The sequence below is a fragment of the Manis javanica genome, chromosome 9, assembly GCF_040802235.1.
Source record: "Manis javanica isolate MJ-LG chromosome 9, MJ_LKY, whole genome shotgun sequence".
NCBI lineage: Eukaryota > Metazoa > Chordata > Mammalia > Pholidota > Manidae > Manis > Manis javanica.
In genome coordinates, this window is record NC_133164.1 from 103,274,766 (window position 1) to 103,292,848 (window position 18,083).

The 18,083-nt window shown below is 41.8% G+C and overlaps 2 protein-coding genes, 1 long non-coding RNA gene and 3 other non-coding genes across 6 annotated transcripts; 1 reads left to right on the forward strand and 5 right to left on the reverse strand.

Moving 5' to 3' along the window:
• Window positions 1–155: 155 nt before the first annotated feature.
• C9H18orf32 (chromosome 9 C18orf32 homolog) lies at window positions 156–4,263 on the reverse strand. Its single transcript, XM_017660689.3, has 3 exons — window positions 4,115–4,263; window positions 1,441–1,623; window positions 156–835 (listed from the first exon to the last, which is right to left on the reverse strand). Exons 2-3 carry the CDS (start codon window positions 1,603–1,605, stop codon window positions 770–772), a joined length of 231 nt encoding a protein of 76 aa, XP_017516178.3. The 5' UTR covers window positions 1,606–1,623; window positions 4,115–4,263; the 3' UTR covers window positions 156–769.
• Window positions 4,264–5,089: 826 nt separating this feature from the next.
• On the reverse strand, window positions 5,090–8,026 carry RPL17 (ribosomal protein L17). The gene is made up of 6 exons (XM_037016760.2): window positions 7,967–8,026; window positions 7,840–7,880; window positions 7,210–7,344; window positions 6,879–6,977; window positions 5,797–5,988; window positions 5,090–5,176 (listed from the first exon to the last, which is right to left on the reverse strand). Exons 1-6 carry the CDS (start codon window positions 8,004–8,006, stop codon window positions 5,129–5,131), a joined length of 555 nt encoding a protein of 184 aa, XP_036872655.1. The 5' UTR covers window positions 8,007–8,026; the 3' UTR covers window positions 5,090–5,128.
• Window positions 5,677–5,740, reverse strand: LOC118972550 (small nucleolar RNA SNORD58). Its single transcript, XR_005061588.1, has one exon. It is a non-coding gene; the product is annotated as a small nucleolar RNA SNORD58 (small nucleolar RNA).
• On the reverse strand, window positions 7,047–7,111 carry LOC118972549 (small nucleolar RNA SNORD58). The gene has a single exon (XR_005061586.1). It is a non-coding gene; the product is annotated as a small nucleolar RNA SNORD58 (small nucleolar RNA).
• Window positions 7,711–7,775, reverse strand: LOC118972551 (small nucleolar RNA SNORD58). The gene has a single exon (XR_005061589.2). It is a non-coding gene; the product is annotated as a small nucleolar RNA SNORD58 (small nucleolar RNA).
• Window positions 8,027–8,893: 867 nt separating the features above from the next.
• On the forward strand, window positions 8,894–16,216 carry LOC140843442 (uncharacterized). The gene is made up of 3 exons (XR_012121216.1): window positions 8,894–9,206; window positions 10,618–15,616; window positions 15,710–16,216. It is a non-coding gene; the product is annotated as an uncharacterized lncRNA (long non-coding RNA).
• Window positions 16,217–18,083: the final 1,867 nt, after the last annotated feature.

Sequence of the window (18,083 nt, forward strand, 5' to 3'; positions counted from 1 at the left end):
AATCTACTATTAAAAAACAAAAACATATATATACACACACACACATATATATTGCTGTCCCACAACTATCCAGACGCCATCACAGTATTATAATTCTGCTTTCTGATGTGGTTAAAAAAATGTCCCTTTTAAGTATTTAAATTTTAAAAGAAAACTGCAAGCTGAACTGCATATTTAATAATTTTGTAGGAATAGAAGGAATGCATCAAGGATTACAATTTTATAATATACATTAGACATTTATGTAAAAGATGTTCCATTTTTCAAAGAATTTCTCCCATTTCCCTGTCTTTTCTATCTTCCTCAGAGCAATAAAACAGTAATTACAATTCTCATAGCTAAGTGCTCCGTTATGTTAGACAGGAATTTTATATTTGTGTTTCAAGTCATTCTCATCTACAAAACTTTCATTTCACTGCATTGTTTCACAGTAATATTATACTCCACTCAAATTTGAAGAGCCTCAATAAAAGCTGGAAAGCCAAGGATTGTTAGGTACTGATTGTAAGTGTCTTCTGGCACAAAGCTTCTACTTATTCATAATTAAAACTGAAATAGCAATGAACGCTACCTTAATGCAAAAGGAACTCAGGAATTAAATATAATTAAATACATTTTAAGTAAACTTTCCTATTAGTGTCAGGTAAATATCTAAACTATCTACCCCCAAATCTGGTCTCAGAGAAAAAGGTCACAGACAACTACAAACAAGGCGCTTCAAATTATCAGGTCCATTTTTAAAACAATGAGATCCTTTGGGACAATCACTTTAGTCTTTCTTTTTATCAGAGATTTCTGTTGGTCCTTTTGTTGGTAATCCATTTACGTCTGTACCCTAAGATGAAAAAACAATTTAGTATTATCACAACAAAAAGACACTCACTATAAGAGATACTCTCTTTAAAAACAGACAACAAACTTCAAAATGAAACTCTGTTTCTAGAAATGTACGAGATGGCTAAATTAGAGCACATGAACACACTCAAAGATGAATTTAGCAAGCACCAATGCTAAAGACAACAAGTTATCTAAATACTCACTTTAAAAAAACAATCTTTTTATTAAAAAAAATCTCTATAATCCTTCTAATTAAAGCTCTTACCAAAGTTATCAATTAGTGAAACTGGCTTATTTTATTATAATCTCTTCCCATCCATTAGCTATTTACTATTACTCTTACCAGCCAGGAAATACTGGGTATTATCCTGGCCAAAAGGCAAGGAGCAAATGAAATAGAGGCCCAGTTTAAAACGTTAGTACTTAAGAAAACAAAAAAACCCCACAAAACAACCCAAGCTCCGTATTTGAAAAAGAAGGAAATTAAGACACATTTAATGAAGCTTCCAGTTCCAAGAACTTGCCTTACAAAAGTCAAGTATTTTACCTTGGCTGTACTAACCCCTCACCTACCTTTAATTCAAAGCATTTTGATGTTTTTACCTTATAGTCTACTTTGCCTTTGTTTTTATCATTGCATTCTTGTAAAGCTTTTCTAGGCCACACTCGACTAATGAAGGGGGAAATCAAAGGGTATATGTATGGCTCCAGGAATTTTTTGTAGATCCAGAGCAGAACCGGAATGACGATACAGGGAATGCACACCATGGTTCCAGGCTTGAGCTCCTGAATGGTTGATATATGTGGAGAAAAATCAAATTAGTTTAATGACTTAAGAATTTACCTAGATCAAGATACTTGAAAGGACTATTCCTGCACTGATGGAAAAACTTCAATCATATTACTGGCTAAAAGCAAGAGTCTATTAAATAAAAATGCTCCTATCTGTAAGGTAAAGGAGTAACAGGTAGTAGACATGAAAATAAGTGAGGTGCCTACCTCCAAACTTCTCCAATCACTGCTCCCCAACCATAAATCTGATGATAAAGATCAAGATTTGCTGGGTGCAAGGCAGTTAGGCCCTTTGCATTTATCAATTCAATTAATCCTCAAAAACCCAGTGAGTTTGGGTATGCCTGCTAAACTCCAGTTACAGATAAAGAAAAGGGGGCACAAAAGTAATATGGAACTTGGTAATTATGACTTCTATTCCAGTTTAGTGAGAATTAACTCCTAGGGCCTAATCTTCACGGACTAAACAATACTGATCACCCAACCTCCAATGCTAAGGGCAAATCTGGGACTATGGAACTCACCAAGATAACCCTCTGGAAGGCCACTAGGCTGCAAACCAGCAGGACTTTCCCAGGCAACAACTCCCCTGTGATGTATTTGCTTTTTTAGTAGCAATTAAGATACACCAAGTACTAAAAAATTTTATTTGGTATTATTACTATAATTAAATTGTTTATTTCTAAAAATTAACAGCTCTAATTTCCTTGATGATTAGAAATCTTGGAATTTCTCAAAATCAGCAATTTCTTGAAAAAGAATCAATGTTACTTCAGTAGTATACTATTGAACCAAAAACCTCTTAAATTTAAAAAATTTTTAATCTCTTAGAGTAGGCCTTAAAAACAGCTTCACAACGGTGCCTATGGCTAATAATTCAGGATTTTAAAATTTGTTCTCAACATACTGTACATTATTTTTGCTGACAAATGAGTCAGCCCTGTGACATTAAAGCAATTTAAAATTCACAATACAAGTGAACAGTGGTGTAGATGATCCTGTCTGAATGTTCTGAAATGAATTAGAAAAAACATAAACAAAGTGTAAATGTATGCCAAAGAACGACCAGTTATTTTATAAAGGATCCATAATTGGATTTTTAAAAACGGTTCCCTAGTCAAACTAAAATAACTTGAGAATTTACCAAAACATTTTGTTCCAAAATTTTAAAGAACATAGTCTCTGATTAAAATAAGCCAAATGAACGTGAGCTTGTTCAAGGAATCATTGTTTTTGGCCACAGACATTTAAAATCTGGAAAGACTTAAGATGTGATCAGGCTTAGGGCTTGCGCTCTTGTAGCATACTGGCGGGGAGCTGCCTGGATTTGAAACCTGCTTTCAACATTTTCTAGATGGTGTTCTTGGGTAAATTATTTAACTAGTCTGTGCCTTAATTCCCTTATCGGAGAGAACAATAGTACCTATCACACAGGGAAACGGTGTGGATTAGAAAAATATGAATACAAAGCTCAACACAGTATCTGCGTATTTTAGTAATATGTTTTCACTATAGAAGAAGAAAAAAATAGGTTCATTAAGTTATGACCAAAGATCACAGAGGGAACTAGTAAACAGAGGTGGCTAAGTCCAGTATTCCCAATGATGTGTTTCTGGTTGAATACTATTAATTTTCCCCGTTCCAAGAACAGAGATCCTGTTATTCCCCTCCTACCAAACCTTCAAGACCAATTAAATCCTTTAAAACTAGCAATGCTTTGCGCACAAGGCTGGTGATGACTGGCAATCCATCAAATTAATATTCATTTTTACCTACTTGTAATCGTGTTTTAAATAAACTCTAAAGAACAAATTCTACAAACCGCTCGTCATAATTACATACATGAGGAAAACTGCAGCTTAGAAAGGTCTAGAAATAGGCTATGATAAATGGATAAAATTAGCATTTTTATCTACTCTCACCAATTCTTGGATATTACAACAAAGAAAACTAGATTAAAAACGTTGGAGGAGAGGAACTGTCTTTCACTCTTAAGACGAGAGGTAAAGGCTGAGGCTTTATCGGAAATAGGGCAGGTATAGGAGGAGACCACCCTGTTAACCCATTTCGGCAAACCATTTTACTGGAGACAAAAGAGAGGGACAGGCTGAATCAAAGGCAACGAGAGGAAAGATAGTAAAGATTAAAGCGAATGGCGGAGAAATCATAGTAGTGAAGCCGACAACAGGCCGAGCAAGAGAATAAACGGAGGTAAAAGGAGGGAGAGGCGGGCCGGAGGCCGGGGTGGTGGTGAACGCAGACGCAGATAGAAGTGAGGGGCGAGGCGCGGGCGGGAGGCCGACGAGGCGGGTAAACCGTGAGAGCGCAGGCGGGCGGCGAGGTGCACAGCGCTGGGCTACGCTAGCCCGCTAGGGCTCGGTCAGCGTGACCTGTGCGGGAGCCTGCAGAGCAGCCAGCACCGAGGCCACAGCCCATCCCCGCCCCGAAACCCGCCGAAAGCTCGGGCCCGCCCGGCTGTGCTCACCCGCGACCACCAAGCCGAAGAGGAAACGTCCGCCACTTCCGGAGGGAGGGCCGTGCTGTATTCCTCGCCAATGGGCGACGGGGGGCCGACGAAGGCACGTTGCGTCAGCCTGGTCGCGCAGGGCGGAGCAGTGACGCCAGGCGAGTACGCGGCGCAGCTTCCGGCGCTGCAGCCGCAAACTCAAAGCCGGCGGACAAGGCGTGACCCGGGATTCGCAGGCGCTTCCGACTAGTAGGCTTCCCTGCCTCGGGTTACTGGGAAATGGACCTGGAAACTGCAGGGAAGCTTACTGGGTGTGCATGTTGCATCAGGTTGTTAGCCAACGCGGTTTTGACCAAGCTATTCACTCAGCTGAGACACTTATGGGTCAGGGAAAATGTATGCTCAACTTTCATCAGCATCCATTTAACTACCACTGCACACCCACTGGGATAGCTGTAAATGTGGGGCATGGACACTGTAACCTCACAATTCATGCACCTATAAATGGCACTACAGCTTTGGATAGATGTGGCAATTCCTCCAATGTTTATGCTACAGTATGGGCAAACCCCAAAAATATGCTAAGTCAAAACCAGTGACAAAAGGCCACATATTCTGACTTCATTAATTTGGAACGTCCAATACAGACAAATCTATAGATAGAAATGGGGCTGGATTGAGGCATCAAAGATAGCTAAGCACTGCCAAGTTTTCTCTTTAGGATAATGAAAATGTTCTCAAGTTGACTGCTGTGATGGATGCATAACTGAATATATTAAAAGCCACTGAACTGTAAATGGGGTTAATTACATCGTTAAATCTCAATGAGGTAGCACAAGTTTCAGCATTTTCTCATGTTCTCTTATCTCACACAAAGAAGCACAACTCATGGCAATAGGCAAAGAGAATATTTCTAATCCTGATCAGAAACAAAGTTGTTTGATCAATTTTGTGAAGACACTTCAAATATATTTACTAATAAAGACAACCAACATTCTTTTACTTTTTATTTGCATTTATCTTATGCTGAATTTAATCCCGGGCCATAAGTTTCTGTTTCTTGAGTTTCTTCTGGGATATCTGGGGAAAGAAAAAAAAAAGGACTGCTAAATTCCTGAGAAATGCACACTATGACATCATTAAAGAGTGTAAACTTCAAACAAAAAGGGAGTCCTTTGGCACAGAGACTGAGGAGGAAATTAGAGTAAGGTGGGGAGAGTTTATGCTAAAAACTGGAGGCAGGTAGTCCAGCTGATTATAAGGACCAAGTAGTCACAAGGATGGAGAATATTTAAGTGATAGCAATTGATAACAAGTCAAATCATTAGACATAAAGGGAAGAGCATCCAGAATCACCCTAAATTATTTATAGAACTGAATGCAATTACTGAAAACAAGCTCAGATTTTGGGGGAGAAGAGCAGAATCCATTTTCCCCACAGGCTGCATATTAAGGCTATGGACATTTTTGTGGGGCCATCAGCAGACAATCATACAGTTCTCATGTACTTAATACAAAGTTACTGCTATCAGGAAACAAATGAGACCTATGAAAGCCAAATAGAGTAAAAGAGGTTGCCAGTTGCTCAGAATAGTTTTCTTTCATTGTTATTCCAAAGGTGTCCTAAGTCAGTCATCACAGCAACCACAAATCTAATTATCATACACAAATTGAACTTGAGCAAGTACTAAGTAATTTACCTTTTTCTTCTGTGCAACTTCCTCTTCTGGTTTAGGCACAATCTGCTCTTTTTCAGTAAGGATCATTTCAATGTGGCAGGGAGAGCTCATATATGGGTTGATCCGACCATGAGCTCTGTAAGTTCTGCGCCGCATCTTGGGGGCTTTGTTCACCTGGATATGCTCAATGACCAAAGAATCTACATCTAAACCCTGGGAAGAGAGGAGGGGGGGCACAAAATCAGGTTAGTATCTTTATCTTACAACCATAAACAGCATCATTAGAAAAAAGTTCCCCCATTTTTGAAAGGCAACTCTTAAAAAGACTTTAAGTAGCTTATTTGTTCATGTAGTTGTCCGCTTTCATCTTTATTCTAAGTAACTACACCAAAATGCAACGCTAAATGAATGTTGTATGTAAGTGGCCTCCCTACAGGTTTTTAAGAGTAGGATTATGAGATCTGATGGTTACCATTTCTAAACCTTGATGATAAACAGGATTTTAGCAGGATGGCTTAGCAGCTAGAAGGATTATCACCAGAGACCTTCATTGATTCTAGCTATGGCCCAGATTTCAAAATGCAAAGGGTAATTAATGGATATGCCCCAAATGGATAAGCTGTATGCTTTGTGGACTACATCATCACTTTTAACTGAAACTTATCATGTCTCTCCATTATGAGGCAGGCAACAAGCCACGTTAATCATTGCTAATGCAACCACTTTGTTAACTATACCTGTTCCTTTGTAATAGTATTTTACTATTTATTTAAAAATATTATTCTGTGACAGGGTTCACAAACCATACTACCATAAAGACCATCCGCATAAGGTTACAAACCCTTAGGTACACAAAAAATATGGTTCTTTCCTATGTGTATTAGGATTACAGTGGAAAAATAGTTAAGCTTTAGACTTGAAGAGACTGTGAACCATGCATCTGAAAATTTTTAGAAACAAAATTTTGGTCTGCTGGAAATAGAAGGTAGAGACTTGGAAAAAAAATTTTTTTTTTAAACAGGAAGTTTAGTTACTGAGAAAGGACACTCAAGAACTACATCTGAAATGCAACATACACATAAAGATGTTAATGGTTTGGGTACCTTAAGCTCAGCATTACTCTCTGCATTTTTAAGCATGTGCAGTAAAAATTCAGCACTCTTTTTGGGCCACCGACCCTGTGTCCATCCCCACTGTTTGGCCTGAAAGAAAACGAAGAGAACCTATTAATCATTTCCTGTGATTTAAATCAATGTTACAAACAAGACAAGGTTGCTCAGAACATAGTTTTTTTCATGGTTAATCCAAAGGTGTCCTAAGATTGTCATCACAGCAACCAGAGCAAGCCTAATTCAGAGAGATCCTAGACATTCTTATTGTGTCCAATCACATTCCCTTACAATGTCTCTTCAAATGGCAACCACGAACTCTCACCTGGGCACACCTACCAACTCCACCATTGTAGCGACGGAATGGCACACACTGCTTCTGCAAGGTGACATCCTTCAGATACTTGGTAGCTTTTCGGATATGCATACCTTTGATGGCCTGGGCAGTTTCACGCGTGTTCTAAGTATAATAATATAAACGGTAAGTCACCCATGTTAAAGGAATACAATTTTTACAGTAACACATTAAATTCTCATGAAATGTCAACACGTATCAACAGCTAAGACCTTTCCGTTCTTGAGAGGCGAGCTAATTCAGTGAGGAAAAAGAAAAATCTGTCATCGAGCCAAAGAAGCTTGAAGGTAGGGAAAAATGATTCCCAACTTCCATTTATTCACTTTAACTCCATCATCTTATAACTACAATTTAATGTCCCATATCTTCCTGTATACTAGGTTCTCAAGCAGTTCTCCAGTAGTTTTACCCAATTCCACAAATCCTAAATCAAACTGCTCACTAAACACCGATATCAATGTCTGAAAGGTAGTTGCTCAGAATTCATTAATTTTCATGGTAAGTCCAAAGGTGTCCTAAGAAACACATCACTGCAGCTACCTTTCTAGAATGGCAACAAGTACTACCTGGACTCTTAGTGCATGATGATGATTCACATACCTTAAAGTGAACACGAAGATTTGAGCCTCTTGATTTGCATGCTAAAAAAAAAATTATTTTAGTTAAGTTTGGGTGTCTTACTGTTTCATACCCCAAAGTAAGAAATATCTATCTCCTGTTCACTTACATTTTGTGGGGTTTTCTGGGTCAAGTGAATAGCGAACCATTTTTGGAGATCACCTGGGAGCACACAGGTAATTCTGTCAATACATTTTTACAATAACTTATACAGTTTAAATATGTTAAACACTACCAGCTGCTCAGAGAGTAGCTCGTTTCATGGTTAATACAAATGCCATCATCGCAGCCAACCCTTTTCGCCATCCAATGCTTTCTTCCCCTTTGCATCTACCAGTGACTACAGCAGTGCTGACACAAACTAGTGACAAGGATCTCACAGCCTTCTCTTTAGCCTTTGGAGGGAAATACAGCCTGTTTTAATCCAATTCTGATCCATCAGGTGTAAAATGATGTGCTGGCATGGGAGAACTCAACCACAGCCCTCCCTCCACGTGTTTCCCTCTACAGAAACCCTTTACTCACATTGCTCACAGAAAATGCAGTCTTCCCGTACTTTTAGAATAATCACGTTAAGCGTCACTGAACTTGAAACGCTTATTACGTTCAAATGAGTTCAAACTACGACCTGACTTTATTTTTCATAACTTTCTACTCGGTCATCACTCACGGCGAGACGCTGGACCCCCCGTGTCGGAGACCGCCTAGAGCACAGGCCGTCCGTTCCCCGCCAGCCCCACCCACGCCCACCGCGTCCCTCAGCGGGTCGTAGAGCCCGACGGCCCCGGTGCACCAAGTAGGGCGCTCGGACACATCCCCTGCCATAGAGACACCGCCTTCAGTGACGAATCAGCTACACAGGGAGTCTTCCTCCCGAGATCATGTTGATCGGGACCACTAAGGCCACGATGGCGACGATGATCCGAGGATTCCCCACTCGGAGACACCAGAGTAAAACTCACCTCAGGCCGCATACGTGAAGAGGAAGAGCGGTGGCTGCTGGGAGAACTCATGAGAACTCGTCCTCTCGCGAGATTTCCAGCTGAAGAAAGATTTGAAGCGAGGAAAAGAAAGGGAGTGTGGAGTACGTTTTAGAAGATCGGTAAACGAATTGCTCCTTTAGAGACTGTCTCAAAATTCTTTGTATTTTGTATTCAGAAGTAAAGTTAAGGATTTTAAATATCTATGAATTAAAAACAGGTTTATAGTTCTAGGACAAGACTACATATCGTTAGATATACACTAGACATTTTTTCGCCAACATTTGATTTGATTATGAGATCATCTACCCCTGAAAGTCGTCTGTAAGTGGAGAATTACGAAGATGCAAAGGATGGGACGTAATTACGGTAATCAGAAAATTTTCAGGATAAGAATTCACTCAGTCAGTTGTAGTGTATCTTGTGTTAAGGATAAGCTAACTGAAGGGTCTGGTTCAAGAGCAGGGTCTGGTTTCCCCCTTCCTCTTCTAGATCTTTATCTGGCAGAGAAAAACTCCTGGGCAGTATCTTAGCTGTCTTCCATACCGAAGTCATCTGTCTGGTTATTCCTTCTCAGCCATTGTCGGTGTTAGCACTTAGCATTAGGTCTTCTATTTCATGAGCCATCACTCCAGGCAGATCCAAATTCCAAGTGAATGAACTCTGGACAATGTTCTAGAGACCCTTCGTTCCTTGACCTCAGTTCCAGACACCTCACTCCCAGGTCCCTCTCCTGGACTCAACTTCCATTGCCAAGTGATGGGTTCCACGGTCTTTTCCTCAGTAATTCCCATAGTTCACGTGGCTTCAACTGCAGGATGAGAACTTCCAAATTAAGGTCTCTCCTCCCTATGTCTCTAGTTAATCCCAGATAATCAAATTGCTCCCTGGACATCTTTCCTTGCAGGTCAGGAGACGAATATTTGAAACCTAAAGCACCATGATTATCTCCTCCCCCAGATCCTTCTTTTCTATTACATATCAATAAGGATAACAGCGAATGCTTTGAAAAGCTTACTGGGTTCCAGGAACTATTTTACATGTATTTCCTCAATTAATCGTTTGGTGAACTGTTGAAAAAGATTATTATTTCCATTTTATGAAGATGAAATTGAGACAAAGGAATTAAGGAACTTCTCCAAAATCTCATAGTTAGAAAGTGACCAATTTGTAAGCAAAGGCAAGTCCCAATGACCAGTTCATCATCACCAGGCAATCTTACCTCTCCCCTGCCCTCCTCAGTGGCTTTTCTGGACACCTAGGTTCCTAAAGGAAAAAGCTGGGGAAAAATTTTCTCTCTTCAGCTCTTTGTAACACAAGTACTTAACAAAATCTAGATATCACCAGAGTCTTCTCAGTGGTCTTCTTGCCTCCCTCACCTGGAGCCCACCAATATATCCTCCATATTTCTGACAGAATCATTTTTCTAAATCAGCTGCCAAAATGGTCATGTCATTTTCTATTTTCCATTTTTTTCTGTGGCTCCTGTTCTAAGTTACTGGCGGTGGCTTAAGAGCTCTTCGTGATCTGACTGTCGCCTTCTCCATCTCTTACTCTTTCTTTCTCCTTCCCCTGCACTTTCCTCCTATTCTCTGATTTTAGGAAGAGATCAAACCTATGCTTAAAAATAGACATGGCTCCATAGACAATTCTGTGCCAGCCAACACTGGATTAGATTAGAAGGAATTCAAGCTGTGGTCTAATGTCATAAGAAACACATATTTGGTCATTCAGATGACCAAATATATATTTCTCAGGTATATCTGGTTTTTATCCACAGTTCCTGAAAACACTGTGGAGCCTTATTGGTGAAATGGGTGCCTTGCCTTGTTAATGAGAGACTTTTGGAACCCCCCACCCCAAGGACAGGGACTGGAGGTTGAATCAGCCAATGGCCAATGATTTAATCAATCATGACTATGCAATGAAGCCCTCACAAAACCCCTGAGAAGATCTTACGGCTCTCTTCACTCTTGGATCCTTCCTCTCTGTTAGAACTTCTGTTCTTGGGGAACCAGAACGCCTCCACATGCCACGAAGCCAGGCCCCAAGCTCTAAGAGGATAGAAGCTCTTTTATTTGGGACCTTGCCCTATGGATCTCTTCATCTGGCTGTTAACTGGTATCCTTTATTAAGCTGGTAAAAGTGTTTTCCTGAGTTTCGTGAGTCGCTCTAGCAAATTAATCAAACCTAAAAGAGAGGTCATGGGAACCTCCAATCAGCAGCCAGTAGGTCAGAGGCACAGGTAACTGCCTGGGACTTGTGAATGTTTTCTGGAGTGGTGGAGGGCAGTTTTGTAGGACAAAGCCCGCCTGTAACCTGGGGAATCTGGTGCCATCTCCAGGCAGATGGCATCAGAATTGAGTTCTTGTATACCATGCTGGTGTTCCAGAATTGCTTGGTGTTCTCCCCCTACACACACACACACACTGGGATGAGTTATACTACCATTGCTGGTGTATAATATACTACTACTGCTCTCATACTGTTGTGAAGGAAGGAAAACACAAGCCTTTGGGGATTACTGTATGTCTTTTTGAGGGAATGGCTTATCTTTTAGAGCCTCAGTGATTTGATTTTCTTTTAATATTTAAATTGTATTTGATATATATATAGATATTTCCTTCAATATGTTGTTTAATTCATTTTAATTTTATTGTATATACTGTGCAGAAATCATAATTATTAAAACAATAGTGAATATCTGTGAGGAATAGAACACCATATTATCAAATCCGCCATGGTGCCTGATGGAGCCCCTCTACACTCCCTTTCCTTTGACATGCAAGTATTCTTTAGATAATATCCAGCTTGCAACAATTAACATTGTTCCCCGGGGCAGGACTCCTTGCTCTAAATTATTCCAGAAGTAATACTTGGACATCAGTCCTTGCTCCATTGTGTACACAGTGGTCCTGCATCTCGCCCCTTCCTCCTGGCCTTCCCCTGCACATAAAGCCTTCCTCCTTGACTGTGTAAATTAGCATCCCTAAACCCAAAGCAATGCTTCTATAGGTAAGATCTCCTCCATAAGTCTCCATAGAATTCAGGTTGGACTTGTCAGCCTCTTTCTTTGTTCTCGTAGCCCTTTCGGGAGCCAGTTTGCTTATACCTTCCCAAGTGGAAAAGTGAACCACAAATAGGGTGAATCCTTAGCAATCAATTTATTTGTTTATTCATCCATCCAGTAAGTATTGAACTCTTATTGTATGCCTGCCACTGCCAAATGCTGTGCTATAACAAGTATTAGGAGATTCCCTAACCTCAAGGAACCTGGGGGTTTGGGATGAGGGTAGGGATAAGGGAAATGGGAACTTGGAGGTGAACAGCTAATTAAAATACAGTGTGAAACTGCTGAAGTAGGGCGAGCTTTGGTGACTTTACAGCACTCAGGGTGGGAAACCCCTGAGTAGACGACATGGTAGCTGCACAGTGAATGACCAGAGGGAGCTAGCTGGCAGCAGCAGAAAGAGGGATATGATTATTGTGTCCATCAGAAAATTCTGTTACAGGATGTACAGGTGTTTGGGTTCCTTTTATGTGTAGGTGGGGGGAAATCAGGGGGAGTGGTGAACCTGATCTTGAAGGATTCTATATATGTCTTCCAAGAAGTTTTAAATTTATCTCAGGGTCAATGAGGGGCTTTTATTTTTACTTCCACTCACCTGTAACAGGCCATGAAAAGGTAAATCCTGAGTTAACTAGCTGAGGAAGAAATGAAACAAAACGAAACAAAACAACCCCCAACCTGCTCCTTTTGGTCCAGTGCATAGGCCTCCTGTCAGCTCTGTCCAGTGGCACACTCCAAGAGATGTCAGCTAAAAATTACTTTCTGGATCTTCCTCCTGGGATTGGCCAACCTGCAGGTGGGAGACCCATGTGCAGGGCTGATGTGGATGTTTGTTCCTGGAGTTGGGAGCCACAGGGACTTCGTCCTGTCTTCTAGCAGGAAGTGTTCAGAGCCTCCAGCAGAACAGAGCAGAAAAGGTGCTGACTGGGGAAAATGCAAGTTTGGTTAAATGGCCAAGGGCGCTAGAAGGTGATGCCTTGGAGGTGTGTGCAAATGGCTAAAGAATGACCAATCATGGGGTCCTGGGGAAGGACCCCAAAGCTGCTCTGAGTCACAGCCACAGAGAGTCCTAGTGTGACTCAGTGCCTCTCCTGGGGCTTGATAACGTTGAACTGTATAGTGGGATCTGCAAAACAGAGACCACCCCCCAGTGGCTCAGTTCTTGTCACAAATCTAAATCTAAGTCGGCCTGCCCTTGTGGAAACATCTGTCAAGGAAACCAGCAGACACCGAACGCAATGCTCCATTTCATCTTCAGCCAGCTTGCTTGACCTGAGGTAGGAAAGGGGAATGACAGGCTGAAGCAAAAGACCTACGTTGGTTTAACTAGCCAGAATACAGGAGCCAACAGAGCGCCCTGAGACTGATAAACAAGAGGAGGTAGAAATGGGCTGGCACTAGATCAAACCAAGGTGCCCTCCAATTTGACAGGGAATAGGCCTCTAACTTCATTAAAATCTCATTTACCTAGTAAAAATCACGACCATCAGCTCCATGACAGTTTACAATTGTCAATGACAACCCCCAGAAGGGACCTAATAAAGAAAAACACTGCCTTTTCTAAGAATCTCCCCAGAGAACTCGTGACTATTCCACCCCCTGCTTTACATACTCGTTATACTTCCAAGAAAAGCGCTAGTAGACCACCAGGGGGCGCTGCTCTGTCTATGGAGTAGTGGGCTCCGCTGTGCTGTATGGTCTATACACCTTCTACCTCTTAAATTTTCCTCATGCTGAACCTGGAGCCCGTTCAGTTTCTATTCTGCGAAGAGCCAAGAACGCTTCACTGAGATGGAGGCCCACGGGCTAGCGCCTGCCGTGTTCTCCTGTAATGGGCCCTAGAAAATAGGACCTGTTAGCCTTCCAAGGAAATGCCTGACCTGCAGGCCGATCACGGCCCGGCCCACACTGTCTCGTCCAGTGCTCTGTGAAAATCATCTTGCCCAAAATCCCTTGGGAAGAGTGCTGCTCCATTGCGTGTGAGGCACTGTGCTCCCACCCAGTCCATGGATCCTTTTTCCTCGAATAAAGGACACCACACGACTAAACTGTCTAAGTGTTGTCACTTCACAGGCTGCACTGGCTATTTCTGCTCCCAGAAAGACAACTGGATCTTGGAAAAATCCATGGTGGTTGGTGCCATTTTTTCCTCCTTAAAAAGACAGAAAAGTGTGTGTGGTGAACCGATTTCACCCAGCGGAGCCTGAGCCAAGAAGAGTTGCCCTGGGGAAGGTGAGGCACTGCCTTACACCCTCCTTGGGGGTGTCGTGGGCGGGCTGCATCCTGCAGCCCAGAGGCTCCAGCTCCCCTGGCTCTTTACTCAGGCCTGCTCTCCTTGGGAAGTATGCTGCTCGAGGGACTTTTGAAAGCATTAAACCACTGCAGGACGGGTGAGGTGACTTAATCAGATTCCTTTGGAAGGATCATAGCTGGGAAATATTCGGAATGCCACAGGGACAAGATTGAGGCTGGCAAAAGATGGTGGCGGCCCGAACTGATCAGGTGCAGTTCAGGTTTTTCAGCAAGAAGAATGGAGAGTGTCAGATGAATTAAAGATATTTTAGTAAAAGTAACAGGATTTCATGACTGCAGGCAGTAAATGCTGGTAGCTTTGTAACTTCACCAACCCTTTCTGCATATCAACTCCCTGATTGTGCTGCACACAACTCATTAGTAAGGAATTGTTATTTAAGAAGTAAATGAATTGTTATTTAAGACCAAAGTAAGCTTAAGAAATAAGTACAAATTTTCCCTTTATTTTGCATGTATTAGTTTTTCTAACGATTATGTTGTTAGGATATACATACTTACCAAGTTGTTTGGACCTAACTGCTTAGGAAATGAAACTGTTGGACATTTCTTTTGTTCTATCAACACTATGAATAATTAGTGAGATACTAAGGGTTCTATCAACCAAGAAAGTTTGGGAGCCTCTGCCCCAGGGAAGCAGTGTACCCCATAAAGAATACAGGGGCTGGGATTGAGAACACCATGCTCCACCATTTAGATGTCAAGGAAGGGGCCAAGCCAGCAGGGAAGGACTCAGAGTTGTTAATCAGGTAAGAGGGAAACCAGAGAAGTCTAGTGTCACAGAGGCCATGGGAAGCAGCTTTGCATGCTGAATGGTAAAGTAGGATAAGGACAAGGAAGTGACCATAAGACTGTAAAAGTGAGGTCAAAGGCAGTTTTGATAAGAGATGCTCTGAGGAGTAGGGGTCCGTTGGTGGCCAGACAGCTGGAGGAGACAACAAAGGGGTGAGAAATTTTACTGTGAAAGAGGACAGAGAAAAGTGGCAGTAGCTGGAGGAAAATGTAGGAATAAGAGTCTTTAAAAAATATTTTGTAAAACATATGTATTGTAATAAATTCAAAAGAATCAAAAGGTTATGTGAGAAGAGTCCTTCCCTGATAGGGTCTGAATTATATCCCCTGAATTCATATGAAGTCCTAACCCCAAGACCCTAGAATGTGACTGTATGGAGACAGGGTCTTTACAGAGGTAACTAAGGTAAAATGATGTTATATGGGTGGACCCTAATCCAATATGATTAGTGTCTTTCTAAGAAGAGACTCAGATTCATGCATACACTGAGGGGCCACCATGTGAGGACACAGGGAGCAGGAAGCCATTTGCAAACCCAAGAGGAGAGGCCTCAGGAGAAACCAACCCTGCTGACTCCTTAATCTTGGACCTCTAGCTTCCAGAACGGTGAGAAAATAAACTGCCATTGTTTAAGCCCCCTAGTCTGTGGTACTTTGTTATGGAAGGCTGTGCTAACTTGTACATCTCTCTCCTGTGCAGTTGTTCCCTACTTGCGAGGCTTCCACCAATGCCAGCATTATATCCGTCCACAAAAAGTCTCCGAATTGCCAACACCCCAGAGTCATATACTGCATACAATCTTCTGTACCTTGAATTTTTTTATCTTAAAAATAAATCTTGCAAAAGTTTCCACATCAGTATATATAAAGTTATTTCATTAAAAAAAGAATTATATTGCACTAGGTGAACATAGCACAATTTATTTCTCCATAAATGGACATTTCATTTGTTTTCTATCATTTGCTTTAAAAACAAGTCTGGAATATGGGCTCTGTATGCCGGTCACTTTGCACTTGTGAGATTAGTTGAAGGATAAATTTCCAAAAGTAGAACTGTTACATCAAAGTGCATATACATTTATAACTTTGGTAGATACTGTTAAATTGCCTTTTTTGGAGTTAAGAAAAATTTATACTCTAAACAGCAATGTATGAGAATGCCTGTTTTCTACATCCTTTCAACACAGTGGATTATCAAGCCTTTTTAAATATTTGCCAATCTAATATAGGAAAAGTAGTATCTCACTGAAGTTTTAATTTGCATTTCTTTTAGGAGAGAGGTTGAAGGCTTTTTCAAAAGTATTTAAAGAACCATTAGCTTCTAAATAAATCAATAAACACCTTAAAAGTATGTAAAAGCCATTTGTATTTCTTTTCTGCAAATTGTTCAGATTCTTTGTTTTTGTGTTGTGTTTTCAGTCTTTTTTTAATTAATTTGTAGAAATATTTTGTACACTAAGGGAATAGCCATTTGTCTAAGGATTTCCAATATCAATCTGCCCCCTACCACCCGTTTGTAGTTTGTCTTTTGACTTTGTTCATGGTGCTTTTGCTTTCTTCCAAGATGTTTTATTTCCATACGTAAAAATTCCTCACTCTTTTTTCTTTTATGGTTTTTGATTGGCTTTTATGACTCTGGACTGGCTGTGCAATGCTCTCCAGGGCCTGGTCTACAATCCCACTTTCCCGGAGCAATGTGGTCTGCACCCATTAGGACGGACCTAATGAGAGCAGGGTTGAGGAGGAGGATTCTGGCTCTGAGGCACTGGGGGGATTGATGAGGCCAGGACTCTGGGACTGCCTAGTGGCAGAGTCCCTGAGGAGCTAGCAGATACTCAGGCATGAGGTAATAAGGCCTTGGCAAGGGTGAGGAAGGTGGGAATAGAAGAGCAAATGCCTTTGGACATCTCAAATACAACTGAAACACAAGTCCCCTGAGACCTGCCATTGGCTTCTCCTTAATGGTGGACACTGGGGTTTCATTTACTGTGTAGCTCTCCAGGCAGCAACAGGAAAACCACAAACCCTTAGCCTTTCAAAGTAGTAGCCATTTGCCTCTCCCACCTAACAAAGACAGATGTCAAGTGGGCCCTGCAGGAGTTTGACAGTTTGTCCAAACAACTGTTTTTAGTTGAGGCTATAAATCTCTTGGGTAAGATTTGTCTGCCTGGCTGTTGAATCAGTTGGCCAATATGCGTTAGTCTGACCATCTTCTGAGAAAATAATGTTTTGAGGAATTTCAGATGAGTGCATGTTCAGTGTTCTGTCTTTCAGCATTGTCATCCACCTCCCCTGACCTTTCCTGTAATAGGTTGGCTCCTGAACCTCCAGGAGAGGCAGGGGGGGAAAGTCTTAATCCCTCTGCACAGATTTACTCCGCTCTCCTCAGCCTCAGCCTTCCATACCGTGCTGTTGGAACTGCGCTTAGAAACTGGCTTTCTTTGCCAGGAATGGGGAGTTCTTTTCATGAGAAGAAGGATAATGTAATCCCTTTTCGGGGGGTTGGAGTCCTTTTCTTTGCCTCTCTGGATGGGGTGCCACCACCCTCTGCTCCCTGCTGCCTGCTCTGTCTTTCCATATCTCCCAGAGCTAATACTGGGGTGGCGTGGAGTCACGTGGAGGGATAGCTGCTACCCGGCTGGAATCCCATGACTTCCCAGCTGGGAGGCTCAATGCCAGTTACTTGGTTTGCTGAGCTTCCTCCATCTGCAAAAGGAAGGTAGCAATACCAGTTGTACTGAGTTGCTGTGAGAGTGTAAGAGAAAGCTAAGAGACATAGTGAATAACACAAAACAGATAGTAAACGTTGGCTCATTCATCCTTTCTCCTTAGAATTTATTTTTGGACATCACCTAATCTGCTTCTTTTCCCAAAGCAGGTATTGCCTCTCTGACATTCTGCACTTGTCACCCTCTGGGTGTCTCCTCCAGACCCATCCTCTGGTGTCTGTGCCTTGTGCATGCCCCATGAGGCTGAGCCTTCCTATTACCACCCACGCCTTCCTGCCAGCTAACTTCCACTTCCAGTGGCCAATGGTGAGCATGAGCAGGAGTTGGCACCAGGTACTGGAGTGG